General features: G+C 27.1%; 2 protein-coding genes across 8 annotated transcripts in view; both read right to left on the bottom strand.

Moving 5' to 3' along the window:
* Positions 1-2717: 2717 nt before the first annotated feature.
* LOC107167226 (uncharacterized) lies at positions 2718-7320 on the bottom strand. Of its 3 annotated transcripts, none has more exons than XM_089227414.1 (3): positions 7127-7320; positions 6081-6188; positions 2718-4892 (listed from the first exon to the last, which is right to left on the bottom strand). In XM_089227414.1, the coding sequence occupies exon 3, from the start codon at positions 4883-4885 to the stop codon at positions 2963-2965; it is 1923 nt and encodes a 640-aa protein (XP_089083540.1). In that variant the 5' UTR covers positions 4886-4892; positions 6081-6188; positions 7127-7320; the 3' UTR covers positions 2718-2962. The 3 variants fall into 3 exon arrangements, with proteins under 3 accessions (XP_089083540.1, XP_089083539.1, XP_089083538.1); XM_089227413.1 differs by lacking the exon at positions 7127-7320 and adding an exon at positions 6280-7084; XM_089227412.1 differs by lacking the exon at positions 7127-7320 and having other exon boundaries at positions 6081-7084.
* A 4242-nt stretch (positions 7321-11562) lies between these two features.
* Positions 11563-25979, bottom strand: part of kar (monocarboxylate transporter 10-like protein kar) — a 45125-nt gene continuing 30708 nt past the window's right edge. For 4 of the 5 annotated variants that reach the window (XM_089226298.1, XM_089226295.1, XM_089226297.1 and 1 more), the window contains 4 exons: positions 21472-21682; positions 21250-21390; positions 17893-18118; positions 17072-17792 (listed from right to left, as the gene is read on the bottom strand). In XM_089226298.1, coding sequence (XP_089082424.1) covers positions 17521-17792; positions 17893-18118; positions 21250-21390; positions 21472-21682 — 850 coding nt within the window. In that variant the 3' untranslated portion in view covers positions 17072-17520. Of the gene's footprint in view, positions 12033-17071; positions 17793-17892; positions 18119-21249; positions 21391-21471; positions 21683-25979 lie in introns of those variants that run through there. The other variant, XM_089226299.1, reaches the window with a different exon arrangement.

Raw genomic sequence — 25979 nt, 5'->3', positions numbered from 1 at the left:
TAATTATAATGCATTTTAAATACAATAATGGCAAGAAATACAGAATAGAGACCTCATTTTACAGTGGAGGAACTTAATGTGAAATAGTTATACATTCTACATACTATATATAATATATATCTATGCATTTATAATAATATTATTATTTATTATTATTATTATATATTTAGATAAGCAGATTGCAACACTTTGCTTTGTATTATTACAATAGTCAACAATAAATTAACTATAAGTAAAAAAAAATTAGATACATTTTTTACGTCATGAAAGGTTTGAGGAGACAAAATAATTTGATACACAATATAATATGTTTATACACATAGGCAGGAAATGGGAGGACTCGCATCAGTGTTAAAAATGTTATTCCCCTATTGGCCTTAATCCCCCTGAACATTTTAACAGATTTCCATTCATGTTTATATCACATTTATACTACCATAGAACAGTACTACTGATGATTGATAATGATACATAATAATATAGTGAACTACATTGAGCAAAATATTTATATAATATAATATAACAGAGATTACTTATAGATAACGTGTAGCCTAATTAAATGTAATATTTCTGTAATGTTTCACTCACTGCTTTTAAAAAATTTCCATAGCTAGTAGCACAATATGCATAGACACATAGTATAATAATTATCTTAACATTTTAAAATTATGATTTATATTTATAGTTGCAGCTTCCATACAATGTCTTGTACAGTTATGAATTTCGTTGAAATTATTGAAATAATATTATATTGATATATTTAAGACACATATTATTATAATTATAAACAAAAGTTTAATTTTGAATAATTTGTTTTTATTTTATTTCATTTAGGTTTACATATCAAATATTGTCAATAATTAGTAACTAGTTATGAATGTTGATATGTGAAAGAGTGAGGTTTAGGGCGCAATACTTTAATGTTTATCTAGTTTAAAAGAATGTTTTTATTACCTTACAAAAATGTACTGTATTCACCTTTTTTTATGAATTTTAACTTTGCAGCATCCTAGTCTATTAACTTCACAACCTCATAGTGATACTTTAATGTTTGTCATCCTCATACTTGAGCTTCATATTAATTTTGTTAATTAACCATAAATAATTGTTAGTGTTAAATAAATGTTTAAATAAAATATAAATACACTATACACGGAAGTTAGCCAAAGGCAAACTGTGATTCTATTTCACTAATGTCTACAGCAATGATCCGGGTAAACTGCATAAATTATCATGGAGAGTAAAAATAAAATTCTTAATATGGAGCAGTTTATGGTAGTGTAATATGGTATCTTGAGAACCAGACTGTCCATGCGGCAAGTCGGAAAAAAATTATCTGGATCACCTATTATTTGTTTTAAAACTGCCTTTTTACATAAATAATATTTTTGTGAAGATCTTGTAAGCTGGTAGCCTCCAACTGAAATTCGGACATGGGATTTAATTTTCAAAATACATATGATTTCATCAGGAACACCAGGTAGTCTTGTAAAAAATAGTTTTAAAAAAGTATTAAAATACTAGTATTCAAATAAAATAGTATTAAATACTATTATAAAAATGTAATTTACGAATACTCACTAAGTATTTGAATACAAATACAAGTATTTTTTTTAAATTGTTTACTCAGGCCCGTCGCTAGGGTACAAGAAAGCCATGCGTTGCTTTAGGGCGGCATCACATTTAAAAAAATTGAGGCGGCAAATTGTAATATTAAATTTCCAAAAAAGACAGAAATTTAACTATTATTTTTATTCGCTTTAGGGCGGAAAATGTCTTACTACGGGCCTGTGTTTACTATATAGCATCATAGGCGCAATTTAAATTAAAAAAAACTAAGTTGTTATGTTATAATAACATACATGTGATTTATGAATACTGTACATCATTATAGGTGCCTCATATTATGTTACTACTTAGTACTTACCATAGATTTTAACAATTTGAAAAAAATAACATGCCCAAATATTTAGATGTAAATACATGTTCAGGTATCATTATCGATACAATTAAATTACAAAACAAAAAAATAAATAAAAAGTGGTATTAACTACTAATATAGAATTATTTAAGAAAAATCCAACATAGAACCCATATAAAATTGGGTGTAGCATTTTTAAAATTTTTAAACCTTAAAATTACCCACTTTTTCTAAACTAAATGTTTTCTGTTTTTAGTCTCATTAATATATTGGTTTTTTATACAAATAATTACATAGCCTTGTCAATAAGATAAAAATTTATCTTATATACTCCATGCTCATGATATTAATAAATATGAAATTATATTTTTGGAGTTCCAACTTACAGATTAAGTCGATTTAATATTACTTCAACGAAAACAATATTATTTTTATTGATGTAAAATTGTTGTCAAAAATAATTAATAAAACGAACCATGTGGTATTTAAATACAGGTATTTATATGATGTTAAAAATATTTAAAAAATATAGTATTTAGAATACCAAAAAATACTTCAAAAAGTATTTTAATACAAATATTCAAATACTTTGCACGACTGCCTACTGAGTATTAACTCATCAGTACAATTAGTATTTCTGAAAATATATAATTTTCACCATGATTATATGTATTACATGAGATATTGTTATAGTTAGCAAAAATCTTTTTAAACACTTTTTAGAATATTATAAAAAAGTTAGAATTTAATCTTGTATTTATATTAATATCCATGATAGAATAATTCATGAATGTGATACAAAATATTTGATGATTTAGGTATATAATATACAAAATAAGACTAAAATTATTATTGACTTAAAGCACACAAAGTAGTATTAATATTTAATGATTAAGTACTTTATAACAATAACAGAATAAATAAATAATTTATATTATACACTCGACATTTAACACTGTCAAAAATTATACACGGCTTATTTTTACAATTTACAGTAATACTATAAAATAAACAAGTAAAAACTTAAGATAACAATTTTGCTTATTCTGTTATAACAATACATTTTGTATCTATTTCCAAAAGTATGTTTTTGTTATCCTCGGGTGAAAAACAAACAATTATATTGACTTTTGTTCTATTATTTATAAGAGATTTCATGGTATGTATAACTAGTTCCCTATTATTTTGGTTTGATAAATATTCTTCAAGTTTAATTTTTTTACTTGATATTCTTCTAATAACGTGTTCAGCATATTTATCATAACAACATACTTCTATAGCTTTTGATTCATCTTTTCCATAAAGAAAATTCATTATGAAAAAAAACGTAAGGTGTACAATACTAGAACATTTAGGACATTTGTATTCCATATTTGAAGATTGAGTTGTGAATTTAAGGTAACATTTTTGAACAAATGCATTGCATTTTGTACAATATCCACTAACAATTTCATTACTAACAAATATGTTTGGTACAGTATGAATCAGTCTACAAGAACCTATACACTTCAAAGGAAGGTTTGTAATACTCTTAGATTTAAAATTATTTGATAGAGTTTCTTGATTCAATGTTAATGATTCTTGTTGTGTGTTGAAGAAACTTGGTGAACATGAGCCATCTGTAGAAGAACTTGGTGAAATTTCTCTTTGAGAATACATTTCCCTTTTATGCAAAAAAGTATCTTTACTTGATGAAATAAGTGATGAGTGTTCATTATATTTTTGGGCTTCATTAGCTGATCTTAAATGGCCAATAGGCAATAAATTGTCATCAATAATATTAGTGTTTTTTTTGCAAAGTGAACTAGCATTGTTTTTAACATTATTGTCCTTATTAATAATTTGCGTAGATGAAAAATCTTGACACGGTGATAAGTTAACAATATCATCATCATCAGATGATGAATTTACAAATTTTGTTTTCTTATGTGTACTTTGTTGAACATTTAAAGCTGCATTTTCCAATGTAGACATTTTTGTACTTAACTCTTGAATATTATCATTCAAAACTAATTCAACATCACTAGATATTTTTTTGAATTTAGTTCGTAATGTTGGTCTTAATTCATCTGGTATTGGAAAATGTCTAGATGGGGGTCTAAGAGAATTTACAATACCAGTTTCTATTGGACCAGCTTTTATATTATGACTATATCCATTCATATGTAGTAAAAATATGTCTGAATCATTAATAATTTTCACTTTTACATTGTTCAAACAAATTCGTTGATTAAGTGACAATGAAGTAAAGTCGTTACTTGGAGATTTAACTAAAATATCAACTTTGTTTGAAAGATAATCATATTTTACCCCAAATGTATTTTTGTTTATATTTTTATATTCACTGACAAAATGAGAAGATCTTAGAGTTTTTAAGATTGATTTATCACAACTTTGCAATCTTAATGATATTACCTCATAGTTATGTTTAACAATTTTTTTTATAGTTCCAAATATTGAATAAACACCAGTACCAGATAATACAGAAAGATTTTTTACAATTATTGAATCTGTTTTTTCTAACAAATTTTTAATTTTGAATAACATAACTGAAGAGTTGTCTTGTGGACGAACTAAAATGTTTAATTTATTAGAATTGTAACTAGTTAACTGCTTAAGTACGACTGCATTAATTATAATTATTCTATCATTTTCACATAAATTATCTATTAATGAACTTAAACCATCACCCTTATCATTTTGGATATTTACAAAATTTACCATATATGTTTTATTGTTTTTTCTTAGAAGTGATTTTGAAGAGTTTGTTTTTTGAAGCTGTAATGATGTTAGATTTGCTTTGAAGGAAATTAAATCCATGTCAGATAAACGTTGAATGTTAGTTAGTAGAATATTATTCTTAATTAACTCAAAAACGTTGTTAAATTCATTTATATTCTTCAATAATATTTCATCAATATCTTCTTCATTTTGTATAGAATATGTTTTCATTGTTATCCACATTATTAACCTGTAAAAACAGATTTAAATCAATAGTATAATTAATGATAAAAATATATGTATGAATTAAGTGATTATTAATTAAACACATTTCCATAATCTTAGTAATTTTTTGTGGTTTCAATGTACAGTAGAATCTCAATTATCTGAGCCAATTGGGACTGCATCTAGTTCGGATACGCAAAAGTTTAGATATTGGAAATGTAAAATAAAAAAATTTATCAGTATGTATTTAGTATTTAATATTTTTTATAATTAAATATTTATTATCATTATTACTTTATTATATATTATTATTACATACATTAGATTATCAGAAATACATTACATTATTAGAAGTTATCAAACAACATTTCCGTTGCTTTGTTGATTTAATTAAAATTATTATAAGTTGCATTAAATGTTATAAAATAAAATATAGAAAATTATTTAAAATGTAGAAGACCTATGTATTAACATTGTTTTTATATTAATATTATACTTAATAATTATTGACAAAAATTGTATATCATTATTTTATTATTTTAAATTTACAATATAAATTTTTGTTTTGTCAAAAAGGGAAGAGTACGGTTTTGGTCAAAAACGGACTCTCCTCAAACAATAAGCCAAAAGCGAGTTATGATTCAATAAACCAGTTGGCCAACTGGCCGGATACAAGTTTTCACATTTGGATACACTAATTATAGTTCGGATAATGGAGGGTTCGTATAACAGAGGTTTGGATAATTGTGGTTCTACTGTATAACTAAATTTTGATCAACATAAATAACCTTAACTGCCAACTTTATCACAACAGCATTAAGTATATTTCACTTCATCTATAGTTTTGATTCCAAATTTCTGATCATAACTTTATTTAAAACCATCGTAAATTTATCGTTGGAAACAAGAAAAAATTGGGTTGCTCTGATAACTTCATTTGAGTAAGACCCAAACGGTTTGGTTTTTGTCTTTTTAATAATAAGTTTCCTTGTTTTATCTAATAGTATGTATTCTTGAACAAAAGAGAAAATATTTTAATTTTTTTTTATATTATGGAACAAAAGTTGACAATTTTTTTACTAGAATTATGTAAATATCCTTTAAAATAGATGTTTGAACCGTAATATAAATATTATATTTAAATTTAAGTCTTCAAAATAATTTCATAATATTACAGGGTTTAAAGGTAATACAAAAACTTGTCAGTACTTACGTTGCTGATAATTATTCAGTATAGACACTGTATTAGGTATGTGACAGTCAGGGTTAATCCATAAAACTAACTTGAACTAGAAACTGAGCTCTGGAATCTGGATTACTACTATTTTGTCAACAATATTTCAGCATAAATATTAAAATATTAAATAAGAGTAACATCAAATAGATACTTTCAACGCAACAGGAATACATACAACGACAAGCGACTAACTATTAATAAATAATAAATATTTAGGTTACATGTGTAACGAAAACATATTTTATTTTATTACAACTCGCAGGCGACAGGCAGTTGACCGAAAAATAATTAGATTTAACGAGAATAACTAAGCTTTAAATTTTAAATAAGAAATAACGAACACGATACGATGTAATAAAGTAATGAAGACGCTAATTTTTAAAATTGTGAATTAGGGAAGTGGTTTAGTTGTATCACCTTATCTTCTCTATAATGTGATATCATGGCGTAAATACAAAGAATGGAGCAGAACAATTCAATTTCGTTTCCCGGCATTATTTTTGTTTTGTCATGGGAACATTCGTGTTCAGGGGAGGACCTTCGATATTTTTATATGGGGGGGGGGGTCGGAGAGCACACATAAATTCTATGATTCAAGTTTAAATTAATAGCTAACAGTTGTCAGTTATAATTATAAATAGGTATCGATAAGAAAGCTGTAAATCCTATTTTATCAGTTTGAATGCAAATAAAATAATAATTGTGAATTTATGATTACAATTTAGTCAATTAACAATTTACAATGATGAATGATTAGTGATTAATAGTTGGTCAGTTGGTGTTGGTAGTTTGGTACCTACTTTGGTAGTATTATTCTTATTAACTAATTTTTTCATTTATGTGATTCAACTCGCTTAGTTACATGAAATAATTGTCGATAAAAAACTAATAGGGGACACGGGCCTCTGACCTCTGTGCCCCTCTCCTGTATCGAATCCGCCACTCGCCACCGTTCGTATTTCAACAAGTTGAGAACGATAGTGCAATATAAAATTTGTAGAGATCATTTTTTTAGAACTTACGTCCTTTCAAAGCTTACGATTTTACGGATGTACGCATGTGTTCAACGGTTGACGGACGTTTCGTTCCGGCAACTTTTTAGATGGGAGTCCCACGGATTTATTGGCCAAAGGACGTTTGGTCTCCAACATTGAGCATATCTTGATCGGCGCATTTAAAGCTACTACCACGGAATAGATTAAATCTATTCTGTGCTACTACTGAGCTGTAGTATTAATGCCTTGTTTACACGTGACGAGTACTCGGCCGTGTCACTCGTTATGTTGCTCGGTCTTGGTAGTGGGGGTAGTCACTCGGCCCAGCGAATAGAAACTGTTTCTATTCACTCGCCTGCTTATTTTACTCGTCCGATTACTAGGCCGAGTACTGGTTCCTAGAGTTCGCACGGGACAGTGCTCGGCCGAGTACTCGTCACGTGTAAACAAGGCATAAGTTTACATTTTTGCGCCAATTCCGCTACGGAAAAAACGCAAGTGTGACACCGGCCTTAATGGGGCGTCACGCGTTTGGGCGAATTTTTAAAAATTGCAATGTGTTTGGGCAATTTAGCATAATGCGTTTGGGCGAGTGATTTTAAAACATTGTAATGCGTTTGGGCGACCATTTTTTTATTATTTATTTTGAATACCCTGGGACGCTGTATTTTATCAATCCATTTTACCTCTTATTTCGACAGACTTGGGACTTTCCATGAATTCCACGGGTATGATTAAAAATTGATTGTTTATTTATGTGTGTGCGCGTGAAATTAAAAATTGAAATGATTTAGATTTTTCATAAATGAAGTTAAAATATAATTAAAATTAAAAAAATATATTTGTTTTTTGTTTTATCTTATAATCATTACAATTTTATCTTTTATATTGTTTCGCACCACTCGCACCGTCCACACTGCACGTCAATCGCTTGTTTAATATTTAGTAATAACATTGAATCCTCAGTACTACGTCGCACCACGACCTTCGCTCACTAATTATGTGCAATCTACAGATAAATGATAAACAAAATACTAGTCCCAAAATAGGGCATAGCCCATTCGGCTCCCGATTTTCCTAAACGGCTCCTGTCGAAAAAGGTTTTACGAACAGGCCAATACCCAAACGGCTCCCATCGGAAAAAGTTTTACCATCAGGTAAAATCCGGGTAGTAATCCTGTTTTTTACAACACAAATTCCTTTCCACTTCATACAGATTTAGGACTGTCTCTAAAGAGAACATACACACAACGGCGGCGGATATCGTGAACAGACTGTAGTTCAAACAAACTGCACAAGCTGACACAATTGTGTGCCATATCCATTATCCATTTAATGGATTCCATTATCGCATAATCGTTGGATATTTCCAATTAGCCATGAACACATAATATGCTATAGATTAGACATCGTTGATATACGAGTCATATGTACACGACGAAATAACACACACAAGCTTTGGCGATTATGATACTCGCCGAGTACGAGTACGTATAATATTATACATGTATATATGTATATATATATAATTAATTTCGGTATACAAAAACTGTATACAGTTACAAAATCTAAAAAAAAAATATAAAAATATTGTAAAATCGTGTGTCTTAAAATGCGCGATTCCGTACGCTGACAAGGACTGTTCTACCCCTTTTTTCGACGGGAGCCGTTTGGGTATTGACGGAAAAATAATAATCCCGATCACAAAATTCAGGAATAAAAAAAATATATTCTCACCCAAACACATTATAAGAAACTCGGTTAACTCTTAACTCGCCCAAACACATTACTTTTATTATACAGGTAAAAAGGCAATTCGCCCAAACGCAAACCACCATCCTTAATGTATAGGAGTCACTGCTAATCGATTACTCTAGTAGATTATGACGATTAAGGCGATAAGACTAAATTCAATAAATATGTTTACGTATAAATATAATAATATAGGTATATCTTGCGCTATGCTATATTTGAGTGCAAATAATTGTCAGGCTATTATTATAGTAGGCTGACGTCGTAAAAGTATAAACGTGTACAATATGAGAACCCCTGGTTAAATAATAATATTATACAGTTTAGGCCGTTTAGGGAGCCAATTCAAGGGTCAAATTCATATTTACCCAAAGTTGGAAGCCAATTCAATAGCGCGCATTTTGATTATAGGATATTCTGTTCTCAGCTGAGAAAACCTAGGTTTTTTGAATCATTATTGTTTATTAATTTCTTCAAAGTTATTTTTTTTTTACTTACAATTAATACTTTGATATTTAATGAACAATTCTGTACAGCTATAGATGTAGGTATAAATTATTTATTATTTATAAATAAACCAGCTGAACCCGTGTATTTCGTAGCCTGTTAAAAATCCTTCCTCTTAAATGTCTCAAACTGTGTGTTTATATGACTTATACTTAACCATCTGCTAGTCTCCCGAGGAAGGCAGTGCCGTAGTCAAGGTTATAGGATGAGGGTAATGGTTTAAACACCCAATACCCCACAGGAAAGGCTGACTACGCCACTTTAATAAGTATCAATCTGAATGAAGGAAAAACAATAATAAATAGTATTTGGGTAACGCATGACAAACAGAAGTTCAATGAGGACACCTTGAATAAAAAGATCCTTAATTGGTTTCTTATTTAAATGTTTTATCATCAAGTTTACCTGTTGACTGGTGGTCTTTTAGGGATAAGGGATAACTCTTAGATTCATACACTATGAATAGAGCCATGCACATCTTTTCGGTGCAAATAATTTTATTTATAAAAATATGCTTTTATATCCAAAATAATAAAGCACATAATATAAAAAAACTGATAGTATATAGGACAGATATGAAATAGTTACATAATAAAAAATAATTTGATTAAATTAGAAGTTACAGGAGCATGTTCCAAATCAGTTATCAATGTTATCATAACTGGTGAACATTTGTCTATAAGTATTATTCAATTTCCATTCAAAACTTTTGCTACATTTTTCAAAATGGTGAGCCCATGATTTTTTTGTTGAAGTTGATTAATTTTTATTTTTATTTAATTTTAATTTTCTTCAGGTATGTTTTGAAGTTTAGCAATTGTATTTTCAATTAGATTTATTACATCAACAAGAGACACACATTCGATTTTTCTAAACTTTTGTTGGATGTTTCAAGCACAAGAAAATGGGCTTTGATAAATATTAGATCATTTTCTATGGTTTCTAAGTCAAAAACTGTTTAACATTTAAGTACAGACCAACTGGAAGATTTTTAATTACTTAATTCTTTACTATTTAGGGTATAATAATTATGGTATATAATTTATATTATATTTTCTAATATTCTTTACTATATGAAATATTCTCAAATTTGCAAAAAAAAAAAACTTTAGCCATTAATCTACCTGTTGCATTGTTTCTAAAGATTTCAAACCCCATCTGACTACACGGACTCAAAAAAAATTTACAAACGAGTATAATTCTGGACTCTAATTATAACAAATAGATAGAATAGTAACATATAGTTGTGACTTTACAGTTTACAACAAAGCAATGTATTAGATTAGATGCTGTAATCCTAATACCATTTCGGGATTAATCAATAATTTAAGACCAGTTAGGTACCATTAAAAGTTGGCTAAATAATAAATTCATGGACTTCTGGATTCTTAGAAAACTATAATTGGTTAACTAAAATCAATCACATCGCACATACCACCCATTATGCCACCCCTCGTATTTTTATTTTTATTTGAAAAACTGATACATTAAGGTATGACATTTTTTAGTTGGAAGGGAGCGTAGGCCATTAGTTTTCTCAGTAAAGGGCGCTGAACCGAAAAAGGCTAAGAACCATTGGTATAGATCTATACAAAATAGTTTATAGGTCTATGAATCAGACGATTCAGACGTACCGTAGTCTTTGAGAGCTGAGCATCTTCACACCACTCGAGTCAAGACGGCTTACACATTTATAATATTTGCTTAATAGAAATAAACAGTAATTTCAATTTAATTTTCAAAATCAAAAACTCGCCAATATCTGAATCACTGGAAGTCTGCATACAACACAGACTTTACACAGTTAATAATTATTTCTTAATTAATAACTCTATCATATTGTATGAAAAGTAAATTAATAAAATGTGTCACCAATTTACATATACATCAAATGTTATTTTGAAAAATCTATTTTATTTTTATGAAATCCATGCTCCAAACATATCATATTTATGATACAAAATCACTTTAAAAAATAAAAGTTGATAAATATTTTTGTAATGTAATCTTATTTTTATTTTACAGTCAATTATTATTTACCCTCACAAATTTTTTCAAATACAGTTTATACATATTAAAAATAAATTATATCTTAGTACAGTTTGTATATTATAAAACTTTATTGTATTTTTAGTTTTTTGTATTCAATTTCAATTTGGTTTTAAATTTACCAACAATTATAGAAAATAAAAAATTAAATTAAATAATTAGTCGATGGTTTTTTATTATGTGATACAAAAAAAAATGTACAGTATAAAAATGTTCTTCTAAATTATTTACAAAAATATAATTATATGATTCATGATAAGTTGACATAAAATTTTTATGTCCATGAAAAAATATTAGTGTTATAGTTTTTAAATACTATAATATTAGTATATTATTATTATAAGAGTAGGTAATACACAATATATATCAATCAATTTTTTAATTATTAGGTAGGTACATCCTTATGATCACATTATATACAATTAAGTAGGAAGTAGTTATTAGTTATTATGGAGTTCAACTTGTTTAAAAAATATATTGAGTCAATTCGATTTGTTTTGTTTTGTAAAAACTTTATGTTCAAAAATATCTGCAGACAAAATGGAGATGATTGCAGAATTGTATAGTATGTACTTGTATGCAAAATAATGTAGTGTCATGAATGATCAACAAACTTCTTCAGGGTCTAAAAAACAAAATTTATAATTAAAATGCTTGTATTTTAATTAAAATAATAATAGTTCTAATTTATTACAGAGTTACAGCGATTTGAAAATTATTAAAGGTATAATCAGCAAATTAATTATGTGTAATGAAACTTAATTTAATTTTTTGATTAAAAACTTAAAGATTTAACATTAAATGTTTTAAAAAGATTGGTATAGTACTATCTAAAATTTTAAAATATTATGCATTACGCGTATTATTTTATTAACTTTAAAAAAAGTAATAAAATGTACACTTGTTATTAATTCTTATTATGTAACTCTGATATAAATCATAATTTGAATACATTTAAATGATATGGATTGAAATTAATAATGACATATTATACAAAAATAAACAGTTTGCAAAATAATAACAATATGGCAACACAATGTCACAATGAAGCAAAATTATGAATTTTAATGATACAAATGTTCTTAGTCCAAATAAAAAGAATACTTAATAAATTATATTTAACAAATAGTACAATTTTAAATAACAATCAAAGACTTTCTGGTAGCTACATAGAGTATATTTTTATATTTCAGAAAAGCGTAAAATATTATTAATTCTATATATGATTATAGTACTCAGTGGCGGACTGGACGACTGGGATACCGGGAAATTTCCCGGTGGGCCGCTGCTGGTATAAAATATATATTCATTAATATTGAAATGATGAAATAATAAATTAAAATATTATCTAATAAGTAATAAGTATGTAATATAAAATATTATTAAACATAAAAACCTAGATTTCTGATTAGGTACTATAAAATGCGGGACTGGCTTGTGTTCGGCCAGACCAGGCTTTACAGTAGGCTTACAGTAGGTTACAATAGTAGGTCCCTGTATAATATTATTGTGTACGAAAAACGAGATTTTGAGACGGTATGTTTATAATATTACTATAGGTAGGCAATAGGCATATTTTATAATATTATTGTGATTAAAGTAATTAATTTTAGTATTAGGCATTAGTATCTTCTACAGTATGTTAAATTCATTTTCCCCCCAAAAAATACAATTGAAAATGTCATTGTGTATATAAAATACAACAATATGTCAATATATTCTTAAAAGTTTCTTATATCCACGAATAATGTTTATTTTTAAATTACAACAAAATAACCAAAACCGATATTATTGGATTTAATATGTAATTTCGTCCAAATTTTTTTTTAATAATAATAAATTTATTTATTGCTAGTAGTTGATAAATGTGAACAAAGTGTATGGTTAACATATAAATTTACTAGCTTTGCTCTATATACTGAGGCAATACCTCTTATCGTAAAGCAAGAATACTAATCTAGATGTAATTAAAAAATTTAATTTTATTTAAAATAAAGAAATAAAAATTCACAATTTGAATTTAAAATGTCTATAAGAAATTACTGTGTTTATATATTTTTTAGATTTGTTGGCCATAATAAGAACAATTTATGAGAATCTATATTTTTAATTTTTAATCCTTAGTTATAAAAACTGAACATTTCATAATTTTTTAATTACAATGATTGATAATTTTCAATATTTTGATACATTTTGTCAAAGTTCAAACTTTAAATGATTATAAAAAAAATGTGTGCCTATGCATTTTTTATATTTTTCAACCGCTATAGTAACAATATATGAGGAGCCTTTATTCATTATCTTTTCACGCACTTTGGGACAACAAATACAATTTTGTTGATATTTATAGAAAAAAAATTTAAAAACATGAAATTTTAAATTGCCGTAAACAGTTCAAAACAAGTCAAAATATTTTGAAAATGTTTTGGTGTATAAAAAATGCTAGTATAAACATTCAGTCAAAATTGCATGTAACTATGGTCATTTGTTTTAGAGTTACATCAAAAAATAAAAATAATTTTTCTTTTGTTTTTCACGGCACTTTTGAAAACTACTGGAAAAACTACCAACTAGATTCACTACTTTCCTATAAGAAAAGATAATGTTGAAAAAAATCTAAGTATTTTTACTGTCTCAAAAGGTGATGACAGGCACAAAAAAAATTTAAAAAAACACACATCATTGTTAAAACAAAACATTCATCGCTCCACTCAAAATCTAAAATAGTTATTAGGAATACCTATAGGCCGAGCATCCACATGACGTATAAAAATATATTATATATTTAAAAAGCCGTAAGTATATTGAGGGCCTCTACAATTATGATTTTCCCGGGCTGTGTTATTCTCCCAGTCCGCCACTGATAGTACTCCTTTGTATAATTATTAGTTAGCAGTTTAAATATTTCATAACAAATTTATATAATTAGTAATGTGTTATAAAGAGTACCAATAAAATCTAATTCTAATTATCATAAAATATGTGTGGTATATTATATATAATTGTCAGTAAATGATAAATTAAATGATGCACCTAAGGTACCTATTAAATTGTGTTTAATATGTTTGATATGTTTAAACCTATTAATATTAAGCAAGACTCATATATTTATTCCAAAATAATAAACAAGAAAATGTAGATAAGAGATTGGTTCATTGATACATTATAAATATATTTTATTATAATTTTTAAACACATTAAACTTTACCTAGAGTTAAGCTTAAACTATGACCTTTATTATTGTACAATATTAATTTGCTTCCATCTTACTGGCAAATAATATAAATAATATAAAATCTGTTATTCTATGAAATTAATTGCAATCATATAATATTTGAGAGAATTTATTGGGCCTATCTGTCAAATATCAATCAAATCTATAGGTACGTAAGCACTAAGCAGTATAAATAGTATAATATACAAATTACAATTTTAAAACATAAAAATATTCTTATAAAATAATAGACTAAAAAATTATAAATTAAAAAAAATAATTATTGATATACTTAGACTAAAAAAAATAAGACTTTCTAGTATGGGAACATATTTTTGAATTCAGCAATAATATTAATATTCTATTTAACGATTACAAACAAGTATGTATAATATTCCATATAACCGCTATATAACTACTATTACTCCGTGCCATGCTGCTTAGTCTAATTATAATATACTCATCACTATTATCTATTGGTCAGGCATTAATTATAAGTTTCTATCAGATTTTATATCATGCTATTAATTTATGTTTCAAATAAAATTGTATTATATAACTTTACAAGCAATTCTAATAAAAAGCTAATGAGTGGTATGATATGAATTATACAGGTATTATGATGCTGTATAACCTTATGATTTTTTTCCAAGTTATTTGTTGTTAATAAATAATAATATGCATTACAACAGTCCAAGTAATAAATACATTTTTGTGATGAAGATATCAGATCAAATCAATAGCGTTTCATTCCTGATGCCCATAATTCATATTTTTAGCATGTGTAACTTACTTGCTATAATAGGGTTCCAACATTGTGCACTTATTCATCATAATACAGTACATATAAATATAATATGTACCGATATGCATATTTTATATAAATTTATCATAAAAATAGTTAAATGTGTGCATGATTATTGATTGTTTAATTGTTTGGGTAGAAAAAAATGAGGAAGCAAAACAACAGTTATTGTCTTAGGGATAATCAGGTTTTTTTTTGTATGTACCATTTTAAGATCCAGTACATTTTAGTAAACAACCATAACAGTAGTAAAATAAAAAGATTTAATACAGTGTTGTTATCAGTGGCATATTTACGGGGGGGGGGGGGGGTGGTCTTGGGTTCAAACCAACTCCCTCAGAGAGGAAAAAAAAGAGTTACTCATTGTTAAATCAATATTCAATCATGGGTTTACTGATTGTTAGATCTTAGAACTTCCACCAAGAAATTATTGAAAATACGCCACTGGTTATTATAGTACCTAGTTTGATGTAATATACAATACAAATTATTAAAATATGATTCTGTATAGTACAACAAATTTTTAAAGTCTTGTCAATTCTGATTGGATTATTGTTTTTAATAACATGTTAAAAACAAAAAACATCAATTGCAACGATTTCTAGATTAAAATTCCTGGATATTATGTCAACGATTAACCCTAATATAGGTATATTATATTATGGAAAATCATTAAATTTGATAGTTATTTCTTTATTAAATTTACACAAACACAAATAGAAACACAATGAAATAATATTAAACAAATAACCCTGTCATTGATATAGGTACATTGAGTAGTTTGAAACTTAAGTATTTATCACTATAATATGATCATAGATACTCCATATGCAATAAGCATATAAGTGTAATATTATATATCAGTAGTGCAACAAAAGTGGTCTTTGAGAAGTATTTGATTTTTCAATTACTTTTTAATATTTATGGGTGAGTGATTCAATATGGGAGTAAAAACAAATAACTAAATAATAATAGTAAATAGTAAAACTAACACTAATAATAATAATGTTTGTTTTAAATTATTAATGGGTGGATGGGCGGTGGATTCATTTTTAAATTGCTTATGGGTTATTTTAGGATTATTTTGCTGCTCTACGTATGTAGAAAAATTAAACCATATCCGTCCACACTCATGAGCCTCATGCCCTCATTTGATTACTTGAGTTAAATAATCACAGGGAGTCCTATTAGATCAAAGTTGAAAACGATGGAGTAAAAGTCTCCTGCCTTCATCATTAAAATAAAATGTAAATAATAAAATAAGTAAAATAAATGTTTTATAGCTATATATGCTTATAATTAGGTTCAAATATTTATAAAACATCATTATCAATAATCTTATTGATAATTCTCTTTCTATGTTAATTATAGCCAGGTCACGGAATTTGTTAGGGTCATATTCGGGTCGATGTATCTTTTGATTCTCTTTAAGCATTTATAGAATTATTTTCTTTTCATTTATACATCTCATGATGGTTTAATGAAAACTAAATTGATAAAAACATTGAGTTGAACAAATCATATTTGGACATATGTAACTTAAGGGATGTTTTGATTTAAAAAATTCTTAATTGATATTGCCAAATAGATTATTATTTTATATTTTTTGATTAGATTAAATATTTTAATTTAATTTCTAAACATATTTTATATAATATATTTTATTTTTATTAATAACATCACAATGAAACATAAAATTAATAACAAAACTTAAAAAAAAGCGCAGGTACTAAGGCTGCATAGTCTAAGTCTAATGAAATAATTATAATATTAAATAATATAATATAGAATAATAAGTCCTAAGTAATATACAAGTTTACAATAAATAGGTATTATTCAACTTTATCAATAGTAGTAACTAGTAAGTAAATTAAATCTTATGGTTATTATTAAATAGGTATTATTTTAAGTATTTAACGTTAATTCATATTATATATTGCATATATATTACCTATATAATATGGTAATAAATAATATTCAACAATATTTTTTGACTTTTTCATAACATTTAGGTAATTACTTATTTTTGTTCTAGAACTTTTACAATTGAATAATAAGTACAGTAGGTACTATATCTATGTAAAAAACACAACTCTAACGAGTGTAATTTGGATTAATAGTCTTTGATAGTAGTAATGGATGTTCAGCAGTGGGAATAATAGTTGAATTCTTACCTTCTTTTCTATAGGACTCAGGCATTGGGTCAAGAAGTTTTGGTTCATTTGGATCCTTATCTTCTATGTCCATTTCCATATTTCTTTTTCTTACACACCGTGTAGTAGTTAACAGTATTCCAAAAATCATGGGTGGTAGTCCAGCAATTAAAAATGCACCTGTATAAGATTTGTACTTATCGTACATCCAACCTGAATATAGACAAATTAAATACTGTAAATAATTGTAAATAAAATAATAAAGTTGGTTTAGTTTTTGGTGAAATAATTCCACATTTCATAGATTATTTACCAGCAACAGGTGGGCCGACTGTCAATGGTATAGAACAGAGACCAAGAATGCATCCGATGGCTTGTGCAGCCCCTTTTTGACCAACTAAATCAAAAGCAATGGGACCCATGACACTAACAAAACATCCATCAGCAAGTCCCATTATTAATGTAATAATCAATAGTATGGAAAAGTATGGTACAGTAATGATAAACATAGTCATCAAGCCAATAACAAACAGAGACATCTAAAAAAAATTTTTATTAAATCAAGTGTAAGAAATCAAAGATAAAATTACACTAGTTTTTAATCATGTTTGATAATGTATTTTTTTTTTAAGTTTAAGAGGACGTTATACCCGCATGTTTCTCCATCTAATGTACAACAAAAACTATTTTACGCAGGATAGAACCACTCAGACTGTAGTTATAACTAAGAAACAAAATTTTCACACTGTAAAAAGGAAAACATTTATTTTGCAATATTGTTTTTTTTTTTTTAATATCACTTAAGAACAATAAAAATTTTTACTGTTTAAAAAATCATCATTTCAAACTTGAACAACTTTTTTTGTATTTGTGATATCAAAAAAATAAAAACAATATTGCAAAATAAATGTTTTCCTTTTTACAGTGTGAAAATATTGTTTCTTAGTTATGACTACAGCCTGAGTTGGTTCTATCCCGCATAAAATAGTTTTTGCTATATTGTACATTTGTAAGACGGAAACAACACATGCAGTTTTAGCGTTTTCTTAAGGCTTGGTTGGTTCAAAACATATGTATATGGGATGAGAATACAACATAAAAACCCAGATGGCCACCTATCTGGGAACTAGTGGCGCTGGCTGAGGTTTGACCTCGTAACATGTTAATGACTGAGATTAATAAGTGAACCACACCAGGCCTCAATAGTGCAATTTTTTAATGTAACATTAATCCATATCCTAATATAATTTCAGAAGGTTATCTTTAAAAAAAAGGTTGTCTGAAAAAAAATTTATACTTATTTATTTGGCCTATTGTTAACTTAATATATTTGAAGTTTCAACATAAATATTATTAGCATACAAACTCAAAAAATAAATTTGAAATATTATATTTATATTATTTTATACTACTTTTGGTTCTATTATTAAGCGGGTAGAAAAGGGTTTAAATATATACACAGTTATTAAAATGAACAAATATTTTAAAATGCATAAATAATCATTCCATGTTAACTATCCTATCTCTATTCTCTACTGACTAGCAAATTAGATAGAAACTTATTATACCATATAATTATGTTTGGCGTGAGAAGAAAATCATATCTACTTATACAAGATATGAAACCACAAATTATCACATGAGATAGATGAGAAAAAAATCTGTATAATTTTAACGATATAGTTTTGCAGAAATACATATGATATAATCTAAAATTATGCATTAGAAATTCAAATTATACTTGTTTTAAACTAAAGGTAACAAAAAAAAGGTGATGAACAGGTGCTATTTGGCTATACATCATGTAGGACACGAGTCACTGTAATAGTATAATGGATGTGTTGAATTTGAAATCAATGGTAAAAGAAAAAAACAATTCTGAGTAAAGTTATAGCAATTTTATCAGTCTATATCAGTAAAATTGTCAGAATTGAATACACCACCTGAACCATTATCAATGTTGGTATCAGGTGACACGAGGATAAAAAACTTCTTAGCGAACATTTGCAAATAAAATGCATGTGTCCAAATCATATCATTGGGGGCAATGAATTTGTGCGTGACATTTACATACCAACATTCAAGGAGCAAGGTTAAATCTATCACCATGCTAGATCATTACTACCACTGCCAGGTACGGGAAGTACTCAGACATTTTGAGATTTACGATGGAATTTTTTTTTTGCGTCGGGAAAATTTTTTTTTGAACGCATCGAAGGAAGAACAAAAAATATTGTGTATCCAAATTCCAAATGCACCTCAATAAATACCATTCAATTCAATACTTGAATTGCTAGACTTTTATCGATAAAACAAATAAAATTACATAATTATAAACTAAATTGAATATCGTTGTAAGATCATTACTTAGTATATTTTAACCGTTATCTATCTATACTATATGTATAAAAATATACTGCTAGTATAATCACAGGTAACGAATTTAACACACAGTTTGAAACATATTAGAGGTAGTATTTTTAACGGACTATGAATTGTGCGGGTTAAGCTAGTAATCAAATAGAAATTAACAAAACTAAATAGGTAGTGTAACTTTTCAGTGAATTTTTGAATAAGGTAGAAAAATTGTTGGGAACCTTCTATTAAAATTTCTAATGTTAGCTTTGAAAAGAAAAACTTTTATGAATTTCTTAACTGAAAATAATTTTCAAAATCAAAAATATTTGTTTAGGCTGTACCAATGTTTAGAGGAAATTGCAAGTGTCTGTACCATTAATAGTTTTTGAATTACAATAAAATATCAAAAATCGATTAATTGGAATTCGTTGATATACCAGTATATCATACTGAATATGAAATATCGTAAAAATTTTAAATTCATACGAACGCTTATAAAAAATGTATGTAACAATTCAGATACATTTTTTTTTATTAAATGTAGAAACACTTTTATGAATTTATATCTAAAACCAATTTACAAATTTTCAGGAATTTTGATGAATACTTTTCAAAATCTGAACTTCAAATATAAAAAAAATCGTGCTTTGTATTTTTAGAAATAAATTAAATGTAAAGTAAATATTTTTGAACTGCTCTTTAAGAATCTTAAAATGACCCTTGCTTTAAATTTTCAATTTTTTTGTGAAAAAGTTTTTATCAACAATAATTTATATTTTTTTTTTATAAAATCCGAAAAATTGTTTAATACTATAAATAGATCAAAAAGAGTTAAGATGTTTAGAAAGTGTTTTAAGATATGGAAAATGCTAATATAAATATTTGATGAACATTTCAAGCTTTTACGGTTATTTCGTATTTATTTTTCAAATACAATGAAATAAAATATATATTGTTTAATAAGCAATCGTTCATTTATGGGTCGTAAACATTTGAACTTCAATTGTTCGTAAATTGTTAATTGATTTTATTTGATACACACGCACGCACACACACACGCACACGCACACGCACACGCACGCACACACACACACTCAATTAATCCAATTATCTCACTCCGCTCAGAATCTTATTATTTTACAATCATACGGCGTACAATTATTATTAATAAAATCGAGGATACTCCAAGGACGACAAGGACTTAAAATATCTAAGATACTTAAATAATTTATTAATTTATTTTAGTATGTTTTAAGTTTTAATAAATATACTAATTTATTATTAAAATTAATAGTTAAACGTAGGTAGGTACCTGTTGCATTACGATTCTATTAACTCCTTTGTAATCAGATATTGGTCCAGAAATTAATCTACCTATTCCCGAAGAAATGCCTATACACGTGACTAATATTTTACCATCGTTTTTTGGAAAACGGTCATCAACGAATTTCACCTGTATAACAACAGCATTGATAAAAATTAAAAAACAAATACTGTAAAATTGGAAATGGCTGAAAAAAAATGTAAGTCTTACCAAATGAACGTAAGGGACAAAGTATCCGAAGAGAGCGAGAGGAATCATTGTGGCCCAAATAACGTATTTAGGGTTCTTCCAAATGTCAATATTGACCAATGAACGGAATTCATCAGCCAAGGATTTATGCATATCCGATTTATCCACTTTATATGTAGGCTTGAACGCCAAAGCGCATACCATTAGCATGGCTGATAACGCTGCTTCCCATCTATAATAAGATTTATTACATGAATTAATTCGTTAATAAATAAAAAAATGTTGAAATACATTATCAAAATATATACAAATATAAAAGCAAGAATTAATTTCTAATACCGACTAGAATTTCATATGTATTTAAACTATTGTATTATAATTTATTGTATATTAAATACCTATTCTATTACCTGCATCTTAGAACCTACATAGCATGTATCTAGGTAGGCAGTGGCGTATTTATAGGGTGTTGAGGTTCAAACCTCCTTACTTCGAAATTAATTTCTATATACGCCACTGTAGGTATATTTTACTCGGGCGGGACACTTTTCGTCCAGCACACTATTTTGGTCACCAATGAAATATTCTTTTCACGTTTTATTTTTGTTAAACTACCAAAACACTACTTTTTTAATAGACTGTATAAAATAATAATATATATATAAAAAAAATTAATAAATTAATTATAGACACATTAAGATCCAATTATTTTGCATGTCTAAGTACTTTATTGATATATACGACAGCAGACACAATGATACATGTAGGTATGTACATGGATAGAAACACACTGAAATATAATAAAATTGAACAATGATATCAACAAGAATAAGATACCTATAATAAAATATAATAAAGATAAAAGTAATAATAATAATGATATCAAAAATTTTTTTTTTTTATGGTTAGGGCTTCGACAACTGTAGGGGAACGTACTGTAAGGTTTTAACTCTTGGGTTTTTTTTTGGCAGAATTTTGAATGGGCACCCGTGGGTTTCTGCCATGCCCGGTTGGGGGCCGGCGGCCTCTCTCTCCAGACATCACGAAATGCCCAAAGAGCGATGCCGCCCGTGACCGAGATTCGAACCGGCGACTGCGTGCGTCACAACCGACGCCTTAGTCCACTCGGCCACTCCACCCCCCAAAAATTATTGTATACGAGTATGCGTCAACAATTGTCAATTATTAATTTATAATATATTGAATTAAGTTAAAAAGTTATATTATATAATTAATTTACACAACAAGTATAAAATTATGTGGATTTTAAATTTTTGTTATAGTTATAAGTTATAAGGTTATAACACACAGTGGCGTACGCAAGGGGGGGGGGGCTAACGGGCTGAAGCCCCCCCCCATTGCCCGTATTATTGTATTATTTTTATTTTTAAATCTACCGACGATTTAATATAGTACATATCTAAGTGTGTATTTCCCCATTTATTACAACCACGGACTAAGATACCATATATTAGTATATTGTATATTATTACTATAATTAATATCTTTAATTGTGATGACGACCACAATCCATAGATATGTAGATATCTATAATATATGATTACAACCGAACGTACTATATGTTACCAACAATCCGAACAACGTCAATCTATAAAAATAGCCAACATTCCGATTTCCGATAATTTTTCGACTTTCGTTATTATACTTATCAGTTATCTATGTAATTTTGGAAGTCTACAACAATTTTCAAAAACGACACCTAAGCGATTACAGTTATTAGATTAGACTAAATAAAAATGTTTAACAACAAAATGGGCAATAAAATACATTTAGTCCAGTCTAATAAGTTTAAAATATATTTACACTATTTACAGTCATTGTAGTTTTTATTAAATCATAACCTTATACCGGAGACTAATAATTTCTAATATTAGATGTATTACCAAATTCATAATTATAAGAATACTTATTTATACTTATATTTTTGTAAATCTTCATTATTAATTTTTAAGGAGGTATTAGAGTTGTTCTGTACACCATATTTATGTTTCATATATGATCTAATAAATCTTATAAATCAGAGGTAAAAAAAATATTTACATATCTAAAAGGGTGTTTCTAATTCAAGGATATCACTAGGTAAATCCATTTTCAAGCCCCCCCAATGTAAAATCCTGCGTACGCCACTGATAACACATACGTTTAATAAATTCTATTCGTGTTATTTCTCCTCTCTCATAAAAGAATATTTCATTGGTGACCAAAATAGTATGCTGGCCGAAATCGGTCATTTCAGAATGGCCGAAAAGGGAAAGGTTTATTTTGGCTGAAAACGGTGCCGCCCTTTTACCCTACACCAGTACTGAAATAGCAATCACAATAGAATCCGTCACACGATCCATCTATTTGAAATATAATAATATGTAGCTTGTATATTTTGTTTAAAATATGCTAGAAAATTAAAATTGACTATAAACAGTCATGTATTAATATGTAGGCCCCCTAGCTACATCAAATTTTGGGCTTCTGTAGTTTGTAAAAATTTGTTTGCGGTATCTACACAAAATTTCAAATAAAATACAACCCATTAAATACTAACGAAACGTTTTCTATACTTAATATAATATAAAATATTATTCCTAAACAATTTCAAAAATTACAAATTTATTTCAACGGACTTCTATCTACTCTAATGTCCAATGTCTAACAGCTCTTCCATTTTGGGACCCTATATAAAATATAATATTATATATACGCGACTACGTGAAGAGAAAGGATCTATTATAAACGATTCAAATTATAGAATAGGCGTAAGTATAGTTCTTATGAAAAACAAACATTTAAGGTAATGAGTAATGACGTTCTATTAGTTATAATATTATGTACTGATACGATTAATATGATTCAAAGAACCAAAGTTATTAATTTTTCTCGATTTCTACGAACTGTAGACATCATTTTAATAATTTAATGTTTTTGATAAGTTGAAATACTTTGAAAGATTGAACATAAACGATAACGGATAACTTGAATCACTATTTAGCTAAATTATTTGCGAATATTATATAATTTATTTAATCCATATAATTATTGAAAATGAACTTGACTATCAAGTATCACTAACTAGTCATTTTATCGATAAAAAAAAATTATTTTATATAGATTGCTGTGTAATTTTATTGACCGCTATCACACGGTGCAATGGCCTGATATACGCAATTAAATATAAAAACGGTTACGAATTATTTCAGAAAAAAAATATAGTCATGGAGGAGGTATAGGTATAGGTATAGGTATTCAATGAATAATATTATTATTTTTTGGCTTTTTAAACTTTTATCAAATCAATTATTTATTGATCAACATTTCTACATTCCATGTTGTATTAAAATATATGTACTAACTTGGGTATTTAAATCTAAAAAAACTTCTGTGCAAATAATACGATTAATAGCTTTTAACGTATAGACATGTTAACTAATTATCTAGTTATTATCTATATCCAGGGTTTTAATGCAAATTTGAAATATATTTTTGTAAGCATAAAATGAGTACCTACCAAATACATATTTTATAGGCAATGTATAATTACTGAAGAAAACGAATTCATTAAAGTAAGTTTTTTAAATTTGACAAATGTTTAAAGTTAAAATTATATCTAACGGTAGTTATGAATGTAAACATTTAGTAAAATTAAATCGGTATCATTGAATATTATGGTATGATTTTATTAACAATACAAACAGGGTGATTTTTTAACAACTAACATTCATTATTTCGAAAAGTATTAAACATTTTGAATAAATATACATATTTTCTACGTAATTTTAATAAATTACAAAACATTTTGGAAAAAAAAAACTTTTATTTTTAACAGTTATAATTTTTTAAGTTTTTACTTTTTTGAAACAACATATTTTTTTATTTTCATATTTCGAAGCAGAATTTTCTTTAGCATTTTGTTACATATGTGTACAATTTATTAGAGTATTTTTAATCAGTATTAGCGATTTTAAAGTTTAGGTTAGCGAATTGGAATGGCACGTGTATATCCTAAAAATGTTCTACTATATACCGCTCGTCGAAATTTAAAATACTTCTAAGTCATAATTTCATTTTTGATTGACTTTCAAATACAATAATTTACAATAACTAAAACTTTAAGATTTTAAAATATTCACTACTTTCGTCGTCTCCTTATAGGGTTTTGAACAATGCCATTCTTATTGTTAAAATCATTGTTATACATTTAAAAATACTGCAGTTATTATTATTATACATGTATACATGTTTTTAATAATTTAACCGATAAAAAATAATTTATATTAGCCAGCAAAATAAAATAAAATAAAAAATCTAATTTAAAAAGTATTGATCGAGTTAAATATAGAATTGAGTTGATTAAACTGATCAAACACGGCCTTTCAGAAAAAATGTACACGTCCAAAATGTTCTGGTTAGGGGAAGTATCCCTCCACTGTTTATACAATATAACTTGTAAGTATATCATATTAGCAGCAAAAAAAAAGTATTGATGCTTATTGAAATTAGGTAACGTAAACGCAACA

Source organism: Diuraphis noxia, unplaced genomic scaffold, assembly GCF_037042655.1.
Source record: "Diuraphis noxia isolate RWA-SAM2 unplaced genomic scaffold, SU_Dnox_SAM2 contig0004, whole genome shotgun sequence".
Taxonomy (NCBI): Eukaryota; Metazoa; Arthropoda; class Insecta; order Hemiptera; family Aphididae; genus Diuraphis; species Diuraphis noxia.
This window is presented reverse-complemented; position numbering and strand designations above follow the sequence as displayed.